Source organism: Folsomia candida, unplaced genomic scaffold, assembly GCF_002217175.1.
Source record: "Folsomia candida strain VU population unplaced genomic scaffold, ASM221717v1 Fcan01_Sc002, whole genome shotgun sequence".
In the NCBI taxonomy this organism is placed as follows: domain Eukaryota; kingdom Metazoa; phylum Arthropoda; class Collembola; order Entomobryomorpha; family Isotomidae; genus Folsomia; species Folsomia candida.
This window is the reverse complement of record NW_019091194.1, coordinates 9,045,297-9,062,478: the sequence shown is the minus strand read 5'-3', so window position 1 is coordinate 9,062,478 and position 17,182 is coordinate 9,045,297. Positions and strand designations below refer to the sequence as shown.

Sequence of the window (17,182 nt, the reverse complement as noted above, 5' to 3'; positions counted from 1 at the left end):
GCGTCAGAATATGTAGGTTTCAATCTAAGAGGATAATTTGCAACCTTCTTTGATGGTTCCTTCCCAGTAAAAATAATAATCCGATTAGATTTGCCCACCAGACTTGCATAGGGACACCATTTGCTTTGTCGTTTGCATTCGGTTCGACTAAATGTTTAGTCATCCTCCTCCAACGTCTTTTCTTCCGCCTAGCGTATTTCTTGTATGGAGTAGCACAGATTTATTGCATTATTCTCCCCTCAAAAACTGGTACTACGTATGTAAAAACGTGCAATCGCCAATCTGGATAAAAAAACACGATCCACAATGTGACTCAGGTACACACCGAAGAGGTTCGATATACATACAGACTTGTGTAGTTCAGCCAAACCCTACCAAAAGTAAGATCGATCTATGCATACGTACTCGTGTACATTGATTTACCAGAAGATCAAGTCTTGACAAATCTACCTGGTTTAGTTTCAGGTGGGTAGAAAAATGAGTTGTGGTGCAACACATCAGAGCATTGTTCTCTTCTCCACAACTTTGTTTGACTCAATGAGGTGAGTGACTGTTTACTTACTCGCCTAAATATCAAGATGAGATAAATGACTCTCATCATCATCAGTCTCATCCTCATCCATCCAATGACTCAACCCAGACGTACATGCCTTCTTTCTTCATCTCATTTTATTATATTTCGTAGATGAATAATGCCACCAAAACTTTATATCTTGCATTCTATCAATGATTCTACATTTTTTAAACCTTATCTCTCAGCATTTAACAACTCAATCTCGTTGGCCAAGTCCGGAGCATTACGTGTGGAACGTGAAAAAATACAAGCGAGAAGTCCACAAGAATACTAATCAGTCAATGCCACATAATAACTAGAGCAGGATTTGAGGATTAAAAATTGGGAGTCCTGTCTCCGAATTCATTAAAACTTGACAGGTCCGTTCGACAGACACCCGCAGATTTTCACGACATTCGTTCTTGTAACGCTTCACACTAAAGCTTACCCCGACACCACTGCCGCAGGAGTAGAAAAGTTTGATCTAATCAACATTTACTGCTTCTTGGCTTCAGGAAATGTCAACATTTGATTTCATCTCTTAACACTAAGCTCACTCGGACTACTGCGTGTCGTGGACATTCAATCTGACATTTTTACTTGTGTAGCAATCAATATCCGTTTCGAATTTTTGAGTGGATAAGATTCTAGGAGCTGGCTTTAGAGTTTAAAATAGATATCTATACGTACATACATAACGAGATAACATAATACCCACATTTCACCATTCGTACCATAAATATTATTAGTCATACGTAATAAAGATTCAAAAAGTTTAAAAATAAGTTGATTTATAATCTTGTCAATTTCCATGTCCAAACAAAACGTAACAACGCAATGACTCACACACAATATGAAATTATTAGTCTAGGAAATGAGTCACAATAAGTACCCAATTCTCTAACAGATGCACGTCCCTTACGTAAGGTTTAAAATGACGACTTTATATTTAACAATCTACCCCCAAAGATGATGAGCATGCAAAAAGTCACTATTTGCTCTTTTAGTCAAGTCCAATAAATCAAAATCAAGTTCATCGAGTGCATTCAATGTCCAATTTTATTTTTTTAACTGGGTTATGTAACACATTTTATTTTTAGCTGAAAGTATTTACTTAATCATTTAATGATTGTTGTGTGTACTGATGTGCATTCTATTGAAGGATGATTCAAATTAGCATAAATCTGATTAAATTTAAACCTAATTCTTCCTCCTCCTTGTTTTGTGTGTTAGCAGTGACGGAGTGAGCGACGTGCGAATTTATTTATGTTTCAATGCTTGTTAACCTAATGCTTTTAATACTATTTTCATGATTGCATGTAGACAGATGCCGACCCATTATTCTCTCCCCATTATAAATCGACTTGTAATTAAACAACAAACTCCAAACTCGTGCTAAATAAAGACAAGCCTGACTTTAGCATGTTTCCTTAATATCTCTGCATTGACGGTGTGTCTTAAAACTTAATTTAATCCCAAGTGATAAAATGAACTGTAATTAGCATTTAATTGATAGACCAAATCAAGCTAATACATTTAACTTACAAGGGATACAAATAAAACAACACGGCCTCGTTAACCACTTTTTCACCACTCATGACTCACGACCACCTTTGCCAAAACCAACGGGATAGGAAAATAAATTGCGTTTGATATAAACGGCAAATTGGTAATAATAAAACAATACAAAACTCCATCTAATAATAATTACTCGGTGACAAGAGAATAATCGCAACAGTCTTCAAGCCAAGGTGTGAAGATAATAATAACCTTAATTGTTTCGAATTCAAAGAATAGCCGGAAAATATAAGCGATAAGGTTAACTACAATTCTGTAAAAATCAGAGGAAAATAAAAATGTGGATATCCTCTCCCATCCCCAGTCACAACATTTACCATTTTATTAATGAACTTGTGGCATCGTGTAATAACTCGGTTGGTGGAAATTAGTTAAACGTGTAAATAAAATGTCACCGTATTTCAATCGTCGTGAGAGTTTAAAAATTTCTCAAACTCAAATATCATCGTCACAATACAAATTAATAATCTAACTTTGCATCACAACTTTCTTTGTTCATTTTTCTATTACACATCATCGATACACCTCATCGCTTATGCGCACTTAATGGTTAAGCAACAACATTATTGCCATTGTTGGCTGTCATTTATCGCATTTAATAATTTACTCCTTAAAGGTTATTCTAAATGAATTAAAATAATTGTTCTTCAAAACTGTGATTTAAGTACCTCCGACGACAGAACCACTATTAAAGGATTTCTCCACTTCACCGTGTGTATTATAAAACAGACTCAAGTTCACAAACTTTTCCCACACGTTGAACAGCATACTCATGTGTGTAATGCATGTACATAACAATTCAAAACATCCACAACCAAGCAACAAAGTTTTAACGACACGTAACCACGAAGAGAACTTGACAAAAGACAGACTGCATTTCCTTGCGAGTTTAGCCACTAAATAATAATTACTTAACAAGTGCATCCTCTCTCAAAGTAAAGAATTAATACTTATCTTTAACTCCCATTCATCAAAACTTTTGCTACACAATGCTACTGACATGGTACGACAACACTTTCTACCCGCATTCTCCTCCTCGTCCACTTTATTCGATAATATAATAATCGTAGCAATAATCATACTTGTGAGAGAGAGGACATCACGGAACGCAACATGAACAATGGCAAGTGATGAAGCCAGTTAGTGGACAATTTAAAAAGTAAAGAGAGGCTGACTCACGAGTAGAATGCGAAATTTGAAGCCGAATTCAGAGTACAAACAATAGAATGCACGTGTCATGTTCCTCATAAACAACCACCAGAAGTACATACAGCCAAGTTTCACCCTCTTGAGCGAAAAATTTCTAAATTTTAATACCTCGTTATTACGAGAAGGACGCAGACAGATTAATGACGGATTATAGTGTTTAAATCCAATTTTAAGACGAAATTGTTGTTAAATAAATGCGCGGAGTAATTGTTTGGAGAAAATAAGAAAAAGTGATTAACGGAAATTATTAATGGTCTGATAAAAATGTTGGTGTACAAAAAAATTGTTTTTTTCAAACTTTTCTGCTATGCATTTGTTTGTAGACACAGCAAGTTAGTTATTCTTTAGCTTTGACATTGACCTTGACTTTTCCACCATTTCAATTTTGTATCGTTTGGTCAGCAAGAAATTTTGCATCTGATAGGATTCATTGAAAATTCTGTATTGTATTCCTTCACGTTTGATTGGAATAAGGGCTCCAACGAAAGGAGATTGGACGATCAAGAAAGATTTTAATCGTTTGTTTAGTTGAACGAGAGAGAAAGGATGTGCAGTCACCATCCTTATTTCATGTAAATTTACTTTGAATCTATCTAGCTTTATTTTGCTATGTATTTTACGACCCATGTCATCGCCGCAAATGCAAAAAGTGCTAAACAATGGAAAAAGGATGACTTGCAGAAGCATTGAAAAATGTTTGAATTTTCCGTATTACAGCTTGGGTAATAATGTAAAATTGTACATATGCACATAAATACTGTATGTGTAAGTATATGAGATCGTTGTCCGTTCTTAAGTAAAAAAAAATCCAGCAATAAATATTTAAAAGTGCAACAACATCTCACTACTACTCCCATAGTGCTTTCTTCGTGGATAAGTTTTTGTTCTGGAATACAACACCACGAGTTAAATTGTTCTTTCAATTCAATCAAACTTCCAATTGCTACAATTCTTCCATCCCTCGAGAACCCTCACTCTTCACCATCCCTCTTTCGCCCCCTATAAAAACCGAACATACTGAACGTGGACCATTGTGATGAGACAATGCAATTTAAAAGAGATATTGTACTCCTACAAGTTTATACGTATATTCCGAATGTATTCTACGTCAACATAATGGAGGATGTTATCTATCCTTCTAATTTCAAAGTTGATTGAAAATACAAGCCCTCTGCTTCACTTACTCTGCACTTCACAGAGTTAGAAACTGAACTTGTGTTGGCTGAACGAATCAATCAGCAGAAAAAGGTAAAACTCATGACCAGAAGAAGATGAAGCAGAAGTAAAAGGCATGAATGATGAGAAAACAATTTCATCTCTGAACAGCACAGCAGACTCGATCAACGGTTAAAATTTCAATTTCGGATTCTTGAGAAAATGTGCAATGTCCGGAGGAAATGAAGAGGAGGATCCACATGGAAGGAAATATGGAGGGATAATGGTCAGCTGCATTCTCCAGAAAGAAGAACGAACCTTAACTTCAATTGAAAAAACAGATGTATATATTTATACATATGTCCACTTTTACTCTTACCACAAAAATTACCCAATAGACAACCCCTGGTGGTTTGTAAAAGTGGGGAGCTCGTACAATTTTGTAACGGGAAAGACAGGAAAAATGTGCGTGGAAGGAATACTGGTAAGTCGATACCCAAAGAATCACCTCGCCTGGAACCGTTTACAAAAGCAAATTCTAAAAATACGTGCATGCATATTTGTACGATGGAGTCAAAAAACGAGAACATTTGATTGTTTTTTCAGTTACATTACCACCAAACTGAAAAAAACATGAATTGAAGAAGCTTCATTTTCCGGTAACGTATTTATTCTTTATCATACTATGTAAATACTTTAGTTCCAGGTGTTGCGGAGAAAAATTTCTGCGTCATCCCTTTACATACGAAGTTTAGCTCAAAATTAGTCATAATGGAAACAATGAAATTAGTCATCTGAAACGTTTTCAAAAGGGCTTAAGTCTAATTTTTTGCGACCCAGACAAGTTCATAATGAGTGGTACCGTGGAAGGCGTCATATACTTAAAAAAATCAAAAGTTATTTGATATTTATCTCTTTAGTGTCATAAATTTTCTAAAATCTTAATAGGATTATGATTTTTTGCATATGTTGAAGGTACATGCACTGCGTAGGACAGTCAACAGTGAGGTGAGACAGATAACGTGAGTATGAAGGTAAAGACTTGAATTTATGGATCACGTTTAATTTGTTATTATGAAACAATTTTAATGCCGTCTAGTTCATTTTTATGATCAAGCTAGGTCACTGGAAAGGAACAAATCTCTTGCAGGTATGATGGAAGGGAGACACAACTACTTCTTATTCTTCTAAATAACTTTACTTGGACATTACATATAACAGGTATACATCCAAAGTAAAATACAATAAGCGACTTTAGAAAAACCTGATTGTCCCGAGTGTCCTAATTGACAGTGACATGACAGATTACGGATCAAAAGATTCTTAATTGTCGTAAAAAAAGATGATCACCTCAACTTCCACTTGTTTAGCTCATTGAGCTCAGCCACTTAATAATAATAATAATGAGACTTGGAGGAGTAAACAATTGTTTACTCCTCCAATTTCGGTACCTTTTCATTAACGAAGTAGCGTTGCATTTCGGTACCTTTTCGTCGGCGCCTAATCGTTACATACTGTGTAGCTCGGGAATACTCCAGAAACAACAAAAACTGCTCACTAAACAAAGATTAAGAAATTCCAGCAAATACAAACAATTAATGTTGGCATTGTGAAGCTATAGCTTTGCAGTTTATAAAACAACCGCATGATGGACAACCAACCAAATAATAAATGCAAATAAATAACACAATCAACATTGACGCTAAATACTGGACATAAAGAAATATTATTCAATTCATCTTATTACGCCATATGTTGCAAAAAGTGAATGTCCACCTGTTGATTTTGACATTATACGCCAGTGTAAAAGCAATTAGGTGTTTGAGAGAATTGAACCCAACTTTCAAGATCAGGATCAGATCAGCTAGTCCTCAATCCTCATGCATCACTGTAACATGCCAATTGCCTAAAGGCAACAAGTTCACAAATTTTCGCGTACAATTCGCAGGAGGTTGTTAAATTTTGTACCTAAGACCCTGCATCTGTCCAATTCTAGCAAAACTTTTCCCATCCATCTTTCTGATGACGATTTATCGAAAATCAACCTCGACAGAATAATTTACAATCTCATTTCGGAATATCCCATCGTTCATTCATCTTCTTTTCAACTCAAAAAATAATTCAAGTTCCACCCATCAGTCTAGAATCCATCCAGTTCATATGATTTTGAATAAAATAACGAACTAAATATGAATCGTAAATAATATCCTTTCTCCATAAGTTACATGCAACTTTTGTGCATAATCACCAGCTACAGCTTCCAACAAGGTGGAGAAGAGTGCAACAAGCGGAGGATCCCCATCCATGGAAGGATTTCCATCCACTCCAGCAGTTTTTCTCCAGTCTGCTATCTTCAATTCCTCAAGAAAACGTGCTCAGCTTAGAATATTTTTGTCTGTGGTAATTTTACTTTCATATATTTCAAACTCAGTATTACGCATACTCACATTGTGAAGCTAGCAATGCAACCTCATCATCATCGATACCCATCCATCCACGTCTGAACCAATGCAATACCTCGAGGGCATAGCTTCAAGTGCAGGGCAAGAAATCACCACAACCAACCACCGCACCGCAGATGGGGATGAAGTTTTTGGCCTTGGGTGGATAATGGACGTGAAGAAGAAAGGAGAGACGAGATGCAAGTCAGCGATACTGCCAGCCATAAATATACGTAATAGGAAAAAGTAAACCTGGCAACAGCCGTATAGGAAGTCTTCTCATAGCCACCCCCACCACTACCTTACCTCTCTTACAACCATTATTAGAATACAATGCCGCCATTTAAGGTACCTACTGCTGGAAAGTGTAAGAACCTGAGATTCTCAACGCTACAACCCCCCAGCCGTACATTCGTCCGTAGTGCTCTTCTTTCACGCACTGTCGCATCTTTCTCGTCTGACTAGTTTGAAACCTATGTGCCTTTCTTTCATTACAGCTCATTGGACGCAAGCAGCGAGTTCATACATGGGCGCAAGCATCCACTCTCGGAGAATAAATGGACTTGGTTTTTTAATATGCATTATCTCAGCTTCTGCTGCAACTCTGCCTGGGATGCAAGGAGATGTAAATGTAAGGGGATGAACGATGGAGGCAGAACAGCACTAGCAATCTAAACAGTTTTTTTGTGCAGCTATAAAGGTGAAGCCAGTAAGACACTCTGTTCACATGTGCACTTTACAAGATTCCATGTTCATCCATTTTCCTGCATCAACAAGTTTGTCTTCATTATTTCTTGCAGGGAAAACTTTTTTTTAAGTTGTACGCAACATATGCATTTAGTTTGCAAGTATTTGTTATGACGCAATATTGGATATTCCTGGAATTTTGTAATATTTGTCCCTTTAGATAATCCAGCAGTAGCAACCAACACGCCTTTACACGTTAATCAAGGAAATGAATTTGACAAATTTCAATTACTGGAATGCTGTTCACTGGGGATTGGTAAGCTTTTACAAGAAAATGGGATTTATGTAGTAGAGACGCTTTCCCACCTTGCCAAGAAATGCACTATTGTTACAAAGCACAGAAATTATAACCATGTTAAATATTGCTTAACCATATCCTTTTGATGCCAAATGAGAGGTTGTTCTATTTGGAGAAATCTCATGAATACCACCGCAACACATTTAAAATAACAATGAGATGAAATTGGACGTTGGGAACTTTATTATGCGTATGTATATTTAGTACTGCAATCTGAATACAGTCTGAATATTTTAGCAAGATATACGTGCATGCATCACGTACATATGCATACACAGATATATGGAAATGGAAATACGTCTTTACCACCCAACCACAGGATCTTCTTGTAAATCAATCAAGAATAGAATTCCAAGCTGAAAGTTTTAGTTTAAGCAATGAATTTCCTTCAGGAATGCAGTAAAATTTAGATGCCACTTTAATGCGAGCTACAGGGTGTAGAATTTAATTGTCTACAGTTAAAGAATTTATTTAAAATAAAAAATGTTTACTTTCGGGATTTAAAATCTCGTTTTTCAGTCCCCACCTAAATCAACATTCACTTTGTTATTGCAACCACCAAAAATTTAGTGGCACGATCTAAGCCTCTAAAACGAGAACAACAAAGACAAGCCAAGACACGATACCAACATTACGTGAGGTGACACATAATACGTCGTGACCAACTCAGGATGATAACTAAATAGTCAAACAGCTCAAAACAATTAAAATTGCTTCTTTTTGTATTCCTTACAAAGCACCCGTTACTGTTTACTTTTACACCATTTGCAATTGTTCCACCGTTATGCAATAAAATAAAATAAGTAAAACATTATACACCTTCTTAATAAAATGATGCGCTATAGAAGAAGAGATGATGCTATTTTTGTACCAAAATTAATGATCTCTTCACACACACACAAATATATATAGTTCGTAGTTACATACATTCGTCTTACTTTTCTTGCGTAAGGAATTCCCATTCCTACTGTGAAACCTAAATAAATAATTGCCAACGCATCCGCCGTTGGTGTAATTGAATGGATCATGCAATGAGCAAACAATTAACTTTAGAAAAATGACAATAAGATACTGCACAACAATTAATAAACTCTCTTCTGCGTCTTCGCCAGAGGATGCAGCATGTATGTACCAATTGGGTTAATCAATCAATTACCCCACAAATTCGTTCATAAAAGTGCTCGATGATTAGCTCAGAGAGCAATGATCAACGTACATATATATTCATAAGTATATACACATGTATTTATGCAAGTATGCATAAATGGTCTTATTCAAGAAGTATGTAAGTGAGCTCTATGTGACTTTCAATTCCAACACTCTGATTAATTAAATTAATTACAAAGTTAGAAATCATCATCAAGAACTAGAAATCCCAATCACCAATTGTTGATAGGAACAACAACCTACAAAATTTAATTAGCAATTATCTGAAAAGGTTTCATAAATTATTAATTCTTGTTTAAAAGATGTTGTGCGCTATGCAAAAAAAAGTTTTCTTGTTTTTGTGACGTAAATGGGATATATTTCTACTCAAATTGACTGGTTATTGATTTTCTCTTCAAATTAAATTATCATAAAATAAAAGAATATTTTCACGAACCTTGTCTGAAAGAGGATTTTACTTGAGTCCCGTCCTGCCATGAGGCGGACACCCCGACAAGAACCAGTTGAGAAATGACCACAGTGAGGTAAAAGTTGTAATTGGACTTCATTTTACTGACTCTGCGTTTGGATTTTGATGGATATTTAACCTCTTGATGAGATGTTCCTCTCCCTCGAATTACATTACTGGTTGGTAACTGATGACCGTCATCCTCGTTTTCATTGCCACCTGTAAGCAAATAAAAAATAACCACGATTAATATGGAATAAATACAAACAAGATACAAACATTAATTATAAATCATACATATTTAGATGTAAATTTAACAAGAATAAGTAAGACAGCTCATGAGTAGTCTTCAAATTTTAAATGAAAAGTCACGAGTCAAGAGTCGCAACTCAAAAACTCGCCATTTTAATCTTCCTCAAAGTCGAAATTCATTTTAAAGGTTTAATTTAATAATATGTCCAGTCCAAGAGTAACAATTAACTCTCTTGATAAAAATTCTTCCGTGTGTCTTTGTGCTTTTCATTGCTTACATATTCGTCAGAATATGTGTGCACAATAATCGTAATAAATCAGTAGTTGGTCAGTGATGCCTTGTTGTTTGTGTTGGTAACATTTATACAAATTGTGCATACATACAATTCTGACGTATAGAGGTCCGATATATTTAATAATAGTAATAAAAGAATTGAATGATATACACAGACAGATGCATAGACACGTCTGATTATTATTCTTCACAGTATTAACAATATTGCATATGCAAATTCTCTACATTCGCGAGTGAGTGATGACATTCAAAGAGGAAAGAATTCGCTTTTGAGAAGAAATCCTTCAAAATCAACAAGATTCAATAGCTAGTAGAAATTCTTTCTGCTTTTTTGTTCCCGTGTTGATTATGGTGATCCAGGCAATAATGTGAAGGGAGTATTATACAAAGCACAATTTTTTTCACGTATATAAATAATGAACACCTTCATGTACTAAATAATCCACTAATCAAACTACTTCCATAATCAGTGGATCCTCAACAGCCTTAATTTTTAATTGTGTTGGCCTTCAGAATTATTTCAGCGACGACGACGACGAGCATCACATTTTTCATAACGTCTGCATAGCAGCCTGAGCATTTTTGTAGACGACAAGAATTAGACGAAACGCTTCAATTCGTCCTGACTTTAAGTTGAAACATTGATTGCAGTGTTTACGACAAAGATCACGTCTTGATAAATTATTGTGATTATCATCCTCCACGTCATTATCAAGATTGGCGCAATTGAAAGTTGCAATTACTTTTTTACCCCATCAAAATCAAGTACAAAAGAGACAGAGATGCATGGACATTTTTCTGGGACTGGATATCTACACATGTTCGCATGTAATAAGCGACAAGAGAAAACCAAGTTCAGTTGTTATTAAGCCACTGCTGAAGTGATAATCTGCAAATTACTTTACAGACCTCGAGCAGCAGTCCTGTGGAGTAATGACAAGCAAAAACACGCTTCCTCGACCAAAGCTACCTAATAAATACATAATTGTCATTTACCAGAATTAATGTTATGGCTTGTGGAGTGGACAACAAAAGTGTCACCATCCCAAATAAAAGTATACATTTGCCATGTCTGCTCACCCTCCCATAAAAACACCCGTCTTACTATTAAATGGCTTTATGCTTAGACCATCCTACTCGAAATTACAGTATTATAACTTGTTTCCAAGCCTCATGCACGAAATTTTGCTCATTGGTTTGCAAAACCACTTTTACAGAATAAGTATAGTTATCGGTGTCCAGTCGAAAAAGTCGTGTCAATTGCCATCCATCTCTTCAACTGTTTAATTTACATGAATATAACTTATCCGACACACGTACGTGCAACTCTCCAGCCAGATTGGACAGATGTGACAGCTACAAGCCCAAATCCTATTTATTTTAATTTCGCAATATAAAAGACCACACATAACACACGCCGTATGTCGTGCCACACATAAAAATGCATTAAAGCGAAACGCTGTGCACTTTTACTGTGTTGCTAACTTGGACAGAGTGCGAATTACATTATTCTGCACATTCATAGGTACGCTAGCCTCTAATCCAAATATATTGTTGCAACTGATTTGTGTTAGATTCGCTCGTTTGTGATCTATTTATCGACACAGAATTGAGTACAACTTATTTCCTCCTCACAGTTGGTCCTTATTTCGTGTAGGGCTGATCATTATAATTTATTTTCTCATTATATATATTCAATCACTGTATGTTTGGTGTGTGTATATATGTTTTTAGATTTGTTTGACCAGCACCCCCATTATTATAACACAATGAAATTTGATTCATTGAGGTTCTTTAAGCCTTCGAGGCTTGGAAATGATATGGATCGAATCACAACAGAATGAGTTAATGAATTCAATATCGTCGCTACGAAAGTTTAACCCAGCCCAAATTGACTACCTGGAATCAAAACTGAGGATGAAGCATGATGGTGGAATATGGCACACGCCCTGCCAAATCCACCACAAACTAACATCCTACAATTTAATGACTGCCTCACTCAGGCATACATTTTAAATTGTATGAATAAACATATCCTAGATTTGACATAATCCAATAATAAATGCAATAAGCGAGATTTTAAATAGTTTCGAGTTAAGTACTATTTTTATTGGGATTTGTTTTAATAAAGTAACTGCGAATCAAGAATGTTCAGTACCTGGAGATTTAAAAACGCATATAACTGCAAAGCAAATAAACAATGATGAAACACAAAATTGCAGCATGCATATGTACATGTAAGCGATAAAGTCACTGTGAACATATCACTTTTCACCTTCATTATGCTATTCGTGTGAAATGATGGTGGTCATACAGAATATAAATTATGGCATTACACGTGCTGATGTCAAGTGATGTTGCTGTCTGTTACTTATCGCTTTTTTCTCTTAAATAATAAGGAATTCGACAAGTCTCCCGCTGGCCCATTATCAACGTGATTCATGTTCAGCAAGAACTATTGACAATCAAAATCTTACATATAAATGATCAAGTGTTCGTTTGTTTCTTGGTACGTGCTACCATTTAAATTGGTTATTCATTGGTTATCCGAGCTGTACAATGCTTCACAAAGAAATGTACAACTGTGCATAAAAAATGGACACTGCAATGTTAATCATGGGTGAATGAAATGCAATCAAACCCAACGTACCAAAAAACGCACCAAGGTGAAGTCGTACGAGATAATAAGGGGCTGCTAAAACCAAGGTATATGCAGATGCATGTATGTTATGACTAATGCTACACAACGGCTAATCATGCATGTGCCACGCCATGACAAATAATGCCAGTGGCAAATGGCGATAATGTGGTTGTGGCCACTTTAATTGTTCCGTGGAGATATCTGAAACGGTTAACTTGCAGGCAACAATTGCCCATTATGTTTGTTTTATATTGTACGTGCAAACTGATCCTGTCTGGAGGTGAAGTGTATACAATTTTACTTCGCGGAACAATTTTCAGATAACAATTACAGGATATGGACGATATTTAGATTATTTGCTAACCACGCTGAATTACCATAAGATATTTACTTAATGGTTGTTTAAGAAAGATAGATAAACTGATCCGCAACTTATATATGCATATGTGTGTACGTTAAAAAGTATGAAATTACTTGACGCGACAGAATATCCATATGCAAATGTCCATACACACATGTGCACTTATTATAGACTTAACGACACATAATAATCACAATTTTTTGTCTTGTAAATTGACACTGATCAACCGAAACGTGAGTAAATATGTACAGTACCACATTCATTTTAAGAAAGAATTATTTGACCCTGGAATTTGCCAATCATCAAGTGCCTAATTTTGTACTTGTCGCCACAAGCGTATTGCGATAATAACAATAAAGTTCAAATTTCTCAGTGATACGAAATTGAAATGAGAAGAAAGTTATGTTACTGATATTTAGAAACCCAAATAAGTATTTTACAATGGACGTTTAGAAAAAAGTCAAATAAATCTTTTAGTTTTCAATCACTAAACTACGCATATTGTGGATGCAAAAAAATCTTAAATAAATTACATAAATATTCTGCTTAAAATTAATTACTCGTCTGGCCGATATCGATTTAAAAAGTCATTCTGGTAAATTGAATTGGCCCCCGATCAAAAATTCTAAATAGTTTATCAGCTAAAACTACAAATACTTGACCAGGCCCACATATGTACATACACATGTGCATAAATATATACATATGTACATACATATATGAATGAAAGGAATAATTGTACACATACATACATCTCTGCGAATATAATCTATACTAAAATGAATAAACTATATTGCTACTATATGAATACCAAACAACCTCATATCTCTCCCGATAAAAGGACCGAAGAAGTACTTTATTTATTACCATTCAAAAGAAAGTCGAGCCCAACCCCAATAAATTCACACACAAACCCAGAGACACACAATATTTATTATTCAATTCACTGCTTAGTTCTTCTTAACTGAAAGGGAAATCAAAATCAATTCAACACAAGTCGATCCTCAATCGAATTCCAATCAGTAATCAGTGTCCATCCCCATCCCATTCTTGCTTCATTGTTTTAACTACTTGCCAGACTGCACAAAAACAAAGCATCTTATTTTTTACTGGCTGGTGGTCGGTGTGGTAAGAATGGCCTGCGTAACTAGCAACTAATTTACAATTACGTCGCCTGCAATTAATTTAAAAATTTAGTTTATGAATAAATGCAATAATGGGCAGAACCTCGAGCCAACTGTTGGCTATTGTTTTTTGAATGGTGATTTGATGATTTCAATTGGATTCGTAATTTCAATTGACGGTGCATTTCGTGTTATGTTTTATGCATATTGATTGCATTTTATACACATGCCGTAAAACATGTACTGATTGATGCACGTGTTCTACGGCGTGTAATGTGCCTGCTGCATGCATGCAACAACCCTACAAGATCAGTCCCATTTCTTTAATTTAACCATTTAATTGGAGTATCAACATTTTTTTGGATTTTCACTTTTATAATCTTATTCTAGCAGAAATGCGATGTTTCTCGTCGTCGGCTCGAGCCATTTAATTTCCCAAACAATCGATTGTTCTACCCGTGGCTGCATATATAATTTCTCAATAAATGATTGGATAGCTTGACCAACTGACTGAAACAGAGCCAGGTTGTGAAATTGTAGAAATCCGATAAATGCAATTCACTTAGCATAAAAAGTGGAACTTGACCCGTGCGCATATATTATTGCGTAAACTAATTTATCATCTTTTGAAATCGACAACCAATTAAATAAATTGCTCGTGGAAAGGTTGTGAATATATTTAGTGATATCTGTGTACCCGTGTAAGAGCACTATGTACATATATAAATATTGAGCTATACCAGACATTGGTCAGACAAAATCTCCCCAGGTTTTCACTCGCAAAAACCTTAATATGCAACATGCGACTGACTGCAGTATAATAATTCCGGTTGTTTCTGGTGGAGTCAAAGGTGAGCCTCGTGTTGTGCGAATTAACTATTCGAATTCGTGTAACACGACAAGAAAAAGTGTAGAGTTGTATAATAATAATAATATACAAAATAGACTTTTCGATTTCATGTGTCAACCACCACCCAGTCATTTTATTTAATGCATCTTTGCAAGATCTTCTGTGCAACGCAAAACAAAATTGCACCGAGACATTCAAAAGTTTCAACTGACAACATGCAATAATAAAATACCCACTCATTTTCTATGTAATACAGAACAATATGCAGTTAATTTACAACGTTGACAACATTCAACAAAAATTAAATTAAAGCAGTTATTAAAGTTTTTACAAAAGAAACACGCACTCAGTTCTGGTGCATCCAGAAAATTTTGCAATTACGGAAGACCACACCTTTTGGTTTTGAATAAGAAATTGGCCCTTGCATTTTTAAATTTTAAAACGTACATTATATTGTAAATTTAAGCTATGAAAGAACATTTGTTGTGACGGTGGTTGGCTACGCATTACCACGGAGGAATATTATTTTGTTTCATCCGTCGAAATTAGTTACGTGAAAGATTCATTAGCTGAAATCATCTTAATTCATGCATGCTTCATTTTTGTTTACTCATTTATCTTTACTCGGTACCAAGTTAAATCTAAACTGTACCAAGGAAATTCTGCTCTTACAAACAGTTACGAGTGCAATATTTTTGTCATTATGCAGGTCTTGCCAGACAGTAATTGTCAAATTCTAATGAAAAAATACATTAGCTACGTAAAACGACCAAAAAGGTATGTACGGTTTGTGATTGTCATCTTTCAGCCTGATGACTAAATAAAAAATCTCAACGCAACAATAAGCAGACGGTGCATGGTGGTGAAGCAAGGTGGACATGTATTAAATTAAGAGAACCGAATTACGTTGACAGCCTGTTAATTCAGTTGATTCACCTCCACATACATACGTACATATAAGCTAAAAAAACAACCTCGGATTACAGCATTGCTACCACAATAATACGCAATCTGTTCTTCCATGAACCTTCCTGTTGGTAACTAAATTTAGGTTCGGGTATGCTATCAGATCCACACCCAGGCAAATGATATTATTCCAACGAGCGTGTTAATCTAGAACAAGAGGAGGCTGGTTGCTTAATCTCTTTCCAATTTGGAGCAGACGAAACTAAAACCAAAATAAGAAGGACAGGAAGCCAGTCATTTGTTTGGCGTGGCGTATTCAGTTGAAAGAAAGTTTGTAACGTGATTTTGGTTCAAGGATCTCCCTTCAACTTAATCAACAGGTTGGATTATCAAACTTGGGTTGCACGAAAGCTCTGAAAATAAAACGGTTCCCAGATTTCCAGTTTTGTTTTCTGTCTGCTGGACGGCTGTGTCTTGCCTGCTAATGAGTTGTTGAACATTTGTTGCCCTTGGTAGACAGAGTTCTATATATATTTCTACATTTTTAACAATAGGTGAAGAAATGAGCACTATCAGTGCTCGTCATCTAGTTACGAGTAGAAAAAGCAACGTGCATTTGATATTTCATCAAACTACAATATATTTTTACAAGATACATATTTTTTTCTAATTCGGCAAAATGTTGTACGTATGGATAAGTGTTGCGCGATTTCATTGTCTTGGTTCTGACTCACAGTTCCTATTACTGCCAGACTTTAGATGGAAAATGCAACAGGTGGCTTCTTCTTTACCTTCCATGTCCTCAATAATGGATCAACCCAGCAGTCTTTTGCCACATAGTAAAATAGGTACAAACTCTTGAGTATAAAGGTACTGGCCAAATAGAGGATGTTAGACTTTCTTTATTGTGGGTCATAGTTTCGCTCAGACAAGTATTATACACTTCGCTCAGATCCTTCCCTTTTATTTGTTTCACTTAGCAGACGCTGGATAAAACATAGGAACATATATAAATCTACGAAGCCAAGTTTGCCGAACCAGCCATCAATTTACACCTGAAGAGAAGATGCATTTAGTGAAGAGAAAATTTCTAGACTTTATTTTATTCCATTTAATATTCTCCTTCGCGTTGGTTTAAAATAATTTTACTAAATGTC

The 17,182-nt window shown here is 35.5% G+C and overlaps 1 protein-coding gene and 2 long non-coding RNA genes across 5 annotated transcripts in view; 2 read left to right on the top strand and 1 right to left on the bottom strand.

The window, feature by feature from the left end:
* LOC110842951 (semaphorin-1A) overlaps window positions 1-17,182 on the bottom strand; it is a 73,533-nt gene that overhangs the window by 41,484 nt on the left and 14,867 nt on the right. For both annotated transcript variants that reach the window (XM_022088830.2, XM_022088831.2), the window contains exon 2: window positions 9,585-9,815. In XM_022088830.2, coding sequence (XP_021944522.1) covers window positions 9,585-9,696 — 112 coding nt within the window. In that variant the 5' untranslated portion in view covers window positions 9,697-9,815. The remainder of the gene's footprint in view (window positions 1-9,584; window positions 9,816-17,182) is intronic.
* LOC118434274 lies at window positions 1,466-6,190 on the top strand. 2 transcript variants are annotated; one of them, XR_004833893.1, is made up of 4 exons: window positions 1,466-4,979; window positions 5,102-5,391; window positions 5,471-5,529; window positions 5,617-6,190. It is a non-coding gene; the product is annotated as an uncharacterized LOC118434274 (long non-coding RNA). The 2 variants fall into 2 exon arrangements; XR_004833892.1 differs by having other exon boundaries at window positions 5,102-5,529.
* Window positions 11,403-12,286, top strand: LOC110842954. Its single transcript, XR_002547385.2, has 2 exons — window positions 11,403-11,668; window positions 11,878-12,286. It is a non-coding gene; the product is annotated as an uncharacterized LOC110842954 (long non-coding RNA).